Here is an 11352-nt window from a genome sequence, read left to right on the forward strand (position 1 = left end):
CCACGACTGCGTGGCCACGCACGCCTCCAACTCAATCATCAAGTTTGCGGACGACACAACAGTGGTAGGCTTGATTACCAACAACGACGAGACGGCCTACAGGGAGGAGGTGAGGGCCCTCGGAGTGTGGTGTCAGGAAAATAACCTCACACTCAACGTCAACAAAACTAAGGAGATGATTGTGGACTTCAGGAAACAGCAGAGGGAACACCCCCCTATCCACATTGATGGAACAGTAGTGGAGAGGGTAGCAAGTTTTAAGTTCCTCGGCATACACATCACAGACAAACTGAATTGGTCCACTCACACAGACAGCATTGTGAAGAAGGCGCAGCAGCGCCTCTTCAACCTCAGGAGGCTGAAGAAATTCGGCTTGTCACCAAAAGCACTCACAAACTTCTACAGATGCACAATCGAGAGCATCCTGGCGGGCTGTATCACCGCCTGGTACGGCAACTGCTCCGCCCTCAACCGTAAGGCTCTCCAGAGGGTAGTGAGGTCTGCACAACGCATCACCGGGGGCAAACTACCTGCCCTCCAGGACACCTACACCACCCGATGTCACAGGAAGGCCATAAAGATCATCAAGGACATCAACCACCCGAGCCACTGCCTGTTCACCCCGCTATCATCCAGAAGGCGAGGTCAGTACAGGTGCATCAAAGCTGGGACCGAGAGACTGAAAAACAGCTTCTATCTCAAGGCTATCAGACTGTTAAACAGCCACCACTAACATTGAGTGTCTGCTGCCAAGACACTGACACTGACTCAACTCCAGCCACTTTAATAATGGGATTGATGGGAAATGATGTAAATATATCACTAGCCACTTTAAACAATGCTACCTTATATAATGTTACTTACCCTACATTATTCATCTCATAGGCATACGTATATACTGTACTCTATATCATCGACTGTATCCTTATGTAATACATGTATCACTAGCCACTTTAACTATGCCACTTTGTTTACATACTCATCTCATATGTATATACTGTACTCGATACAATCTACTGTATCTGCCTATGCTGCTCTGTACCATCACTCATTCATATATCCTTATGTACATATTCTTTATCCCCTCACACTGTGTACAAGACAGTAGTTTTGGAATTGTTAGTTAGATTACTTGTTGGTTATTACTGCATTGTCGGAACTAGAAGCACAAGCATTTCGCTACACTCGCATTAACATCTGCTAACCATGTGTATGTGACAAATAAAATTTGATTTGATTTGATGTATTACATAAGGATACAGTCGATGATATAGAGTACAGTATATACGTATGCCTATGAGATGAATAATGTAGGGTAAGTAACATTATATAAGGTAGCATTGTTTAAAGTGGCTAGTGATATATTTACATCATTTCCCATCAATCCCATTATTAAAGTGGCTGGAGTTGAGTCAGTGTCAGTGTGTTGGCAGCAGCCACTCAATGTTAGTGGTGGCTGTTTAACAGTCTGATAGCCTTGAGATAGAAGCTGTTTTTCAGTCTCTCGGTCCCAGCTTTGATGCACCTGTACTGACCTCGCCTTCTGGATGATAGCGGGGTGAACAGGCAGTGGCTCGGGTGGTTGATGTCCTTGATGATCTTTATGGCCTTCCTGTGACATCGGGTGGTGTAGGTGTCCTGGAGGGCAGGTAGTTTGCCCCCGGTGATGCGTTGTGCAGACCTCACTACCCTCTGGAGAGCCTTACGGTTGAGGGCGGAGCAGTTGCCGTACCAGGCGGTGATACAGCCCGCCAGGATGCTCTCGATTGTGCATCTGTAGAAGTTTGTGAGTGCTTTTGGTGACAAGCCGAATTTCTTCAGCCTCCTGAGGTTGAAGAGGCGCTGCTGCGCCTTCTTCACAATGCTGTCTGTTTGAGTGGACCAATTCAGTTTGTCTGTGATGTGTATGCCGAGGAACTTAAAACTTGCTACCCTCTCCACTACTGTTCCATCAATGTGGATAGGGGGGTGTTCCCTCTGCTGTTTCCTGAAGTCCACAATCATCTCCTTAGTTTTGTTGACGTTGAGTGTGAGGTTATTTTCCTGACACCACACTCCGAGGGCCCTCACCTCCTCCCTGTAGGCCGTCTCGTCGTTGTTGGTAATCAAGCCTACCACTGTTGTGTCGTCCGCAAACTTGATGATTGAGTTGGAGGCGTGCGTGGCCACGCAGTCGTGGGTGAACAGGGAGTACAGGAGAGGGCTCAGAACGCACCCTTGTGGGGCCCCAGTGTTGAGGATCAGCGGGGAGGAGATGTTGTTGCCTACCCTCACCACCTGGGGGCGGCCCGTCAGGAAGTCCAGTACCCAGTTGCACAGGGCGGGGTCGAGACCCAGGGTCTCGAGCTTGATGACGAGCTTGGAGGGTACTATGGTGTTGAATGCCGAGCTGTAGTCAACGAACAGCATTCTCACATAGGTATTCCTCTTGTCCAGATGGGTTAGGGCAGTGTGCAGTGTGGTTGAGATTGCATCGTCTGTGGACCTATTTGGGCGGTAAGCAAATTGGAGTGGGTCTAGGGTGTCAGGTAGGGTGGAGGTGATATGGTCCTTGACTAGTCTCTCAAAGCACTTCATGATGACGGAAGTGAGTGCTACGGGGCGGTAGTCGTTTAGCTCAGTTACCTTAGCTTTCTTGGGAACAGGAACAATGGTGGCCCTCTTGAAGCATGTGGGAACAGCAGACTGGTATAGGGATTGATTGAATATGTCCGTAAACACACCGGCCAGCTGGTCTGCGCATGCTCTGAGGGCGCGGCTGGGGATGCCGTCTGGGCCTGCAGCCTTGCGAGGGTTAACACGTTTAAATGTCTTACTCACCTCGGCTGCAGTGAAGGAGAGACCGCAAGTTTTCGTTGCAGGCCGTGTCAGTGGCACTGTATTGTCCTCAAAGCGGGCAAAAAAGTTATTTAGTCTGCCTGGGAGCAGGACATCCTGGTCCGTGACTGGGCTGGATTTCTTCCTGTAGTCCGTGATTGACTGTAGACCCTGCCACATGCCTCTTGTGTCTGAGCCGTTGAATTGAGATTCTACTTTGTCTCTGTACTGACGCTTAGCTTGTTTGATAGCCTTGCGGAGGGAATAGCTGCACTGTTTGTATTCGGTCATGTTACCAGACACCTTGCCCTGATTAAAAGCAGTGGTTCGCGCTTTCAGTTTCACACGAATGCTGCCATCAATCCATGGTTTCTGGTTAGGGAATGTTTTAATCGTTGCTATGGGAACGACATCTTCAACGCACGTTCTAATGAACTCGCACACCGAATCAGCGTATTCGTCAATGTTGTTGTCTGACGCAATACGAAACATGTCCCAGTCCACGTGATGGAAGCAGTCTTGGAGTGTGGAGTCAGCTTGGTCGGACCAGCGTTGGACAGACCTCAGCGTGGGAGCCTCTTGTTTTAGTTTCTGTCTGTAGGCAGGGATCAACAAAATGGAGTCGTGGTCAGCTTTTCCGAAAGGGGGGCGGGGCAGGGCCTTACATGCGTCGCGGAAGTTAGAGTAACAATGATCCAAGGTCTTTCCACCCCTGGTTGCGCAATCGATATGCTGATAAAATTTGGGGAGTCTTGTTTTCAGATTAGCCTTGTTAAAATCCCCAGCTACAATGAATGCAGCCTCCGGATAAATCGTTTCCAGTTTGCAAAGAGTCAAATAAAGTTCATTCAGAGCCAACGATGTGTCTGCTTGGGGGGGGATATATACGGCTGTGATTATAATCGAAGAGAATTCTCTTGGTAGATAATGCGGTCTACATTTGATTGTGAGGAATTCTAAATCAGGTGAACAGAAGGATTTGAGTTCCTGTATGTTTCTTTCATCACACCATGTCACGTTAGTCATAAGGCATACGCCCCCGCCCCTCTTTTTACCAGAAAGATGTTTTTTCCTGTCTGCGCGATGCGTGGAGAAACCTGTTGGCTGCACCGCTTCGGATAGCGTCTCTCCAGTAAGCCACGTTTCCGTGAAGCAAAGAACGTTACAGTCTCTGATGTCCCTCTGGAATGCTACCCTTGCTCGGATTTCATCAACCTTGTTGTCAAGAGACTGGACATTGGCAAGAACAATGCTAGGGAATGGTGCACGATGTGCCCGTCTCCGGAGTCTGACCAGAAGACCGCCTCGTTTCCCTCTTTTTCGGAGTCGTTTTTTTGGGTCGCTGCATGGGATCCACTCCGTTGTCCTGTTTGTAAGGCAGAGCACAGGATCCGCGTCGCGAAAAGCGTATTCTTGGTCGTACTGATGGTGAGTTGACGCTGATCTTATATTCAGTAGTTCTTCTCGACTGTATGTGATGAAACCTAAGATGACCTGGGGTACTAATGTAAGAAATAACACGTAAAAAAACAAAAAACTGCATAGTTTCCTAGGAACGCGAAGCGAGGCGGCCATCTCTGTCGGCGCCATTCAGATGGTGGTAGACTATAGCAGTTATTAATTCAGACCCATAACCATTCAGATGGTGGTAGACTATAGCAGTCATTAATTCAGACCCATAACCATTCAGATGGTGGTAGACTATAGCAGTTATTAATTCAGACCCATAACCATTCAGATGGTGGTAGACTATAGCAGTTATTAATTCAGACCCATAACCATTCAGATGGTGGTAGACTATAGCAGTTACTAATTCAGACCCAAATAAGAATGAAATCTTTGTGAAGAGAAGTGAAAGCCATCACCATGTAATTCTAGTCCTATATGAAGAAGATCTGGGTCCTGGGTGGTGCAGCGGTCAATAGCACTGCAGAGCGACAATACAGCCTGGTGTTCGATCCCAGGCTGTGTCACAACCGACCGTGACCGGGAACCCCATAGGATGGCACACAATTGTCCCAGCGCCGTCCGGGACCTTGTCTTATCGTGCTCCAGCGACTCCTTGTGACAGGGCCGGGCGCCTGCAAGCTCAGGTTGTCAGTCGAACGGTGTTTCACATTATTGTTGTTGACAACTGGGTCAAGCAGGAAGTAGGTGGTCATGTCTTTCACATTAGTGCTACAGACATCTGGGTCAAGCAGGAAGTAGGTGGTCATGTCTTTCACATTAGTGCTACTGACATCTGGGTCAAGCAGGAAGTAGGTGGTCATGTCTTTCACATTGGTGCTACTGACATCTGGGTCAAGCAGGAAGTAGGTGGTCATGTCTTTCACATAAGTGCTGCTGACATCCAGGTTTAACAGCAAGTCGGTGGTCAAACGGGTCATGTTTCAGAGGAATAGTTATGTTAATAAGGTATCTGTTTTTTGTTTTTTAATAAATTTGCAAACATTTCTTAAAAACATTTTTTGCTTTGTCATCATCATCAAAATTATAATATAATACATTTTAGAATTTTATTTAATGTAACAAAATGTTGAAAGTCAATGGGTCTTTCTGACAGGATGTATTGTTTCTAGTCAAGGCTCATCCTATTCAGCTATTGCTGTATATTTATTTTCAATGACAGCCTAGGAACTTCAACTGCCTGTTCAGGGGCAGAATGACAGATTTGTACCTTGTCAGCTCGGGGATTTGAACTTGCAACCTTCCGGTTACTAGTCCAATGCTCTCACCACTAGGCTACCCTGCCGCCCCTACACTCTCACCACTAGGCTAACCTGCCGTCCCTACGCTGTAACCACTAGGCTAACCTGCCGCCCCTACACTCTAACCACTAGGCTAACCTGCCGCCCCTACGCTCTAACCACTAGGCTAACCTGCCGTCCCTACGCTCTAACCACTAGGCTACCCTGCCGCCCCTACACTCTAACCACTAGGCTACCCTGCCGCCCCTACACTCTAACCACTAGGCTAACCTGCCGTCCCTACGCTCTAACCACTAGGCTAACCTGCCGCCCCTACGCTCTAACCACTAGGCTAACCTGCCGCCCCTACGCTCTAACCACTAGGCTAACCTGCCGTCCCTACGCTCTAACCACTAGGCTACCCTGCCGTCCCTACGCTCTAACCACTAGGCTACCCTGCCGTCCCTACACTCTAACCACTAGGCTACCCTGCCGTCCCTACACTCTAACCACTAGGCTACCCTGCCACCCCTACGCTCTAACCACTAGGCTACCCTGCCGTCCCTACACTCTCACCACTAGGCTACCCTGCCGCCGCATGTATACAATTCTATCCATGTATTCCACAGATATGCTATATAGTCTAGCCACATACTGTCCATAATGTCTATACATCACATCACATATATATATATATATATATATGTATCAGAGCATACTACTATATACAGTTGAAGTAGGAAGTTTACATGCACCTTATCCAAATACATTTAAACTCAGTTTTTCACAATTCTTCACACTTAATCCTAGTACAAATTCCCTGTTTTATGTCAGTTAGAATCACCACTTCATTTTAAGAATATGAAATGTCAGAATAATAGTAGAGAGAATGATTTATTTCAGCTTTTACTTCTTTCTTCCACATTCCCAGTGGATCAGAAGTTTACATATGCTCAATTAGTATTTGGTAGCATTGCCTTTAAATTGTTTAACTTGGGTCAAACGTTTCGGGGTAGCCTTCCACAAGCGTCCCACAATAAGTTGGGTGAATTTTGGCCCATTCCTCCTGACAGAGCTGGTGTAACTGAATCAGGTTTGTAGGCCTCCTTGCTCGCACACGCTTTTTCAGTTCTGCCCACACATTTTCTATGGGATTGAGGTCAGGGCTTTGTGATGGCCACTCCAATACCTTGACTTTGTTGTCCTTAAGCCATTTTGCCACAACTTTGGAAGTATGCTTGGGGTCATTGTTCATTTGGAAGACCCATTTGTGATCAAGCTTTAACTTCCTGACTGATGTCTTGAGATGTTGCTTCAATATATCCACATAAATTTCGTTCTTCATGAATCCATCTATTTTGTGAAGTGCACCAGTCCCTACTGCAAAAAGTACTATCTTTGTCCCCATGTGCAGTTGCAAACCGTAGTCTAGCTTTTATATGGCGGTTTTGGAGCAGTGGCTTCTTCCTTGCTGAGTGGCCTTTCAGGTTATGTCGATATAGGACTCGTTTTACTGTGGATATAGATACTTTTGTACCTGTTTCCTCCAGCATCTTCACAAGGTCCTTTGCTGTTGTTCTGGGATTGATTTGCACTTTTCGCACCAACGTACGTACATCTCTAGGAGACCGAACGCGTCGCCTTCCTGAGCGGTATGACGGCTGCGTGGTCCCATGGTGTTTATACTTGTGTACTATCGTTTGTACAGATGTGGCACCTTCAGGTGATTGGAAATTGCTCCCAAGGATGAATCAGACTTGTGGAGATCTACAATAATTTTTCAGAGGTCTTGGCTGTTTTCTTTTGATTTTCCCATGATGTCAAGCGAAGAGGCACTGAGTTTGAAGGTAGGCCTTGAAATACATCCACAGGTACACCTCCAATTGACTCAAATTATATCAATTAGCCTATCAGAAGCTTCTAAAGCTATGACATTCTTTTTCTGGAATTTTCCAAGCTGTTTAAAGGCACAGCCAACTTAGTGTATGTACACTTCTGACCCACTGGAATTGTGATACAGTAAATTATAAGTGAAATAATCTGTCTGTAAACAATTGTTGGAAAAATGACTTGTGTCATGCACAAAGTATACAGTGCCTTGCGAAAGTATTCGGCCCCCTTGAACTTTGCGACCTTTTGCCACATTTCAGGCTTCAAACATAAAGATATAAAACTGTATTTTTTTGTGAAGAATCAACAACAAGTGGGACACAATCATGAAGTGGAACGACATTTATTGGATATTTCAAACTTTTTTAACAAATCAAAAACTGAAAATTGGGCGTGCAAAATTATTCAGCCCCTTTACTTTCAGTGCAGCAAACTCTCTCCAGAAGTTCAGTGAGGATCTCTGAATGATCCAATGTTGACCTAAATGACTAATGATGATAAATACAATCCACCTGTGTGTAATCAAGTCTACGTATAAATGCACCTGCACTGTGATAGTCTCAGAGGTCCGTTAAAAGCGCTTTCGCAAGGCACTGTATGTCCTAACCGACTTGTCAGAACTATAGTTTGGTAACAAGACATTTGTGGAGTGGTTGAAAAACGAGTTTAATTGACTCCAACCTAAGTGTCTGTCCTAACCGACTTGTCAGAACTATAGTTTGTTAACAAGACATTTGTGGAGTGGTTGAAAAACGAGATTAATTGACTCCAACCTAAGTGTATGTCCTAACCGACTTGTCAGAACTATAGTTTGTTAACAAGACATTTGTGGAGTGGTTGAAAAACGAGTTTTATTGACTCCAACCTAAGTATATGTCCTAACCGACTTGTCAGAACTATAGTAAAAACTAGTTTGTCCTAACCGACTAAGTGTCTGTAAACTTCCGACTTCAACTGTCATTTTATACTCCAGACTTCGACGTTGCTCATCCTAATATTTCTATATTTCTTAATTCCATTATTTTACTTTTAGTCTTGTGTGTATTGTTGTGTCTTGTTAGAAATTACTGCACTGATGGAGCCAGGAACAGAAACATTTCACTACACCCATAACTGCTAAATATGTGTTAGCGACTAATACAATTTGATTTGATTTAGGTTTGAGTTTATAACAAGCTATAATGAGTTAGTTTATAACAAGCTATAATGAGTTAGTTTATAACAAGCTATAATGAGTTAGGAAAGAGTTTATAACAAGCTATAATGAGTTAGTTTATAACAAGCTATAATGAGTTAGTTTATAACAAGCTATAATGAGTTAGTTTATAACAAGCTATAATGAGTTAGTATATAACAAGCTATAATGAGTTAGTTTATAACAAGCTATAATGAGTTAGTTTATAACAAGCTATAATGAGTTAGTTTATAACAAGCTATAATGAGTTAGTTTATAACAAGCTATAATGAGTTAGTTTATAACAAGCTATAATGAGTTAGGAAAGAGTTTATAACAAGCTATAATGAGTTAGTTTATAACAAGCTATAATGAGTTAGGAAAGAGTTTATAACAAGCTATAATGAGTTAGTTTATAACAAGCTATAAGGAGTTAGAAAACAGTTTATAACAATCTATAATGAGTTAGGAAAGAGTTTATAACAAGCTATAATGAGTTAGTTTATGACAAGCTATAATGAGTTAGGAAAGAGTTTATAACAAGCTATAATGAGTTAGGAAAGAGTTTATAACAAGCTAGAATGAGTTAGGAAAGAGTTTATAACAAGCTATAGAGTTTATAACAAATTGATTAAGCCGAAAGGGAGAGATGGAGGGATGGTTCTACCTCTTTCAGTCGTCCAGAGGTAAAGGAAGGTGAGAGGACACTGCGGATCCGTCTCCATGCATCGTCCTCAACAACGGACAACGCATCAAACATCTCACCATTCAGATGGAAGTCCTAAAACATGGAGGACAGTTGTATTAATTATCAAACAGCTCACCATTCAGACAGACGTCCTAAAACATGGAGGACAGTTGTATTAATTATCAAACAGCTCACCATTCAGACAGACATCCTAAAACATGGACAGTTGTATTAATTATCAAACAGCTCACCATTCAGACAGACGTCCTAAAACATGGAGGACAGTTGTATTAATTATCAAACAGCTCACCATTCAGATGGAAGTCCTAAAACATGGAGGACAGTTGTATTAATTATCAAACAGCTCACCATTCAGATGGAAGTCCTAAAACATGGAGGACAGTTGTATTAATTATCAAACAGCTCACCATTCAGACAGACGTCCTAAAACATGGAGGACAGTTGTATTAATTATCAAACAGCTCACCATTCAGACAGACGTCCTAAAACATGGAGGACAGTTGTATTAATTATCAAACAGCTCACCATTCAGACAGACGTCCTAAAACATGGAGGACAGTTGTATTAATTATCAAACAGCTCACCATTCAGACAGACGTCCTAAAACATGGAGGACAGTTGTATTAATTATCAAACAGCTCACCATTCAGACAGACATCCTAAAACATGGAGGACAGTTGTATTAATTATCAAACAGCTCACCATTCAGACAGACATCCTAAAACATGGACAGTTGTATTAATTATCAAACAGCTCACCATTCAGATGGAAGTCCTAAAACATGGAGGACAGTTGTATTAATTATCAAACAGCTCACCATTCAGATGGAAGTCCTAAAACATGGAGGACAGTTGTATTAATTATCAAACAGCTCACCATTCAGATGGAAGTCCTAAAACATGGAGGACAGTTGTATTAATTATCAAACAGCTCACCATTCAGACAGACATCCTAAAACATGGACAGTTGTATTAATTATCAAACAGCTCACCATTCAGACAGACATCCTAAAACATGGAGGACAGTTGTATTAATTATCAAACAGCTCACCATTCAGATGGAAGTCCTAAAACATGGAGGACAGTTGTATTAATTATCAAACAGCTCACCATTCAGATGGAAGTCCTAAAACATGGAGGACAGTTGTATTAATTATCAAACAGCTCACCATTCAGACAGACATCCTAAAACATGGACAGTTGTATTAATTATCAAACAGCTCACCATTCAGACAGACATCCTAAAACATGGAGGACAGTTGTATTAATTATCAAACAGCTCACCATTCAGATGGAAGTCCTAAAACATGGAGGACAGTTGTATTAATTATCAAACAGCTCACCATTCAGACAGACATCCTAAAACATGGAGGACAGTTGTATTAATTATCAAACAGCTCACCATTCAGATGGAAGTCCTAAAACATGGAGGACAGTTGTATTAATTATCAAACAGCTCACCATTCAGACAGACATCCTAAAACATGGAGGACAGTTGTATTAATTATCAAACAGCTCACCATTCAGATGGAAGTCCTAAAACATGGAGGACAGTTGTATTAATTATCAAACAGCTCACCATTCAGACAGACATCCTAAAACATGGAGGACAGTTGTATTAATTATCAAACAGCTCACCATTCAGACAGACGTCCTAAAACATGGAGGACAGTTGTATTAATTATCAAACAGCTCACCATTCAGACAGACATCCTAAAACATGGAGGACAGTTGTATTAATTATCAAACAGCTCACCATTCAGACAGACATCCTAAAACATGGACAGTTGTATTAATTATCAAACAGCTCACCATTCAGATGGAAGTCCTAAAACATGGAGGACAGTTGTATTAATTATCAAACAGCTCACCATTCAGATGGAAGTCCTAAAACATGGAGGACAGTTGTATTAATTATCAAACAGCTCACCATTCAGATGGAAGTCCTAAAACATGGAGGACAGTTGTATTAATTATCAAACAGCTCACCATTCAGACAGACATCCTAAAACATGGACAGTTGTATTAATTATCAAACAGCTCACCATTCAGACAGACATCCTAAAACATGGAGGA

At 43.1% G+C, this 11352-nt stretch overlaps 1 protein-coding gene across 1 annotated transcript in view; it reads right to left on the minus strand.

Annotated features, from left to right (window-relative positions):
• LOC110518927 (cytochrome P450 3A27-like) overlaps positions 1 to 11352 on the minus strand; it is a 37597-nt gene that overhangs the window by 21160 nt on the left and 5085 nt on the right. Inside the window, exon 5 of the mRNA XM_036972882.1 lies at positions 9236 to 9349. Within this exon, the coding sequence (XP_036828777.1) occupies positions 9236 to 9349 (114 nt within the window). The remainder of the gene's footprint in view (positions 1 to 9235; positions 9350 to 11352) is intronic.

Source organism: Oncorhynchus mykiss, unplaced genomic scaffold (assembly GCF_013265735.2).
Source record: "Oncorhynchus mykiss isolate Arlee unplaced genomic scaffold, USDA_OmykA_1.1 un_scaffold_196, whole genome shotgun sequence".
NCBI classification, from domain to species: domain Eukaryota; kingdom Metazoa; phylum Chordata; class Actinopteri; order Salmoniformes; family Salmonidae; genus Oncorhynchus; species Oncorhynchus mykiss.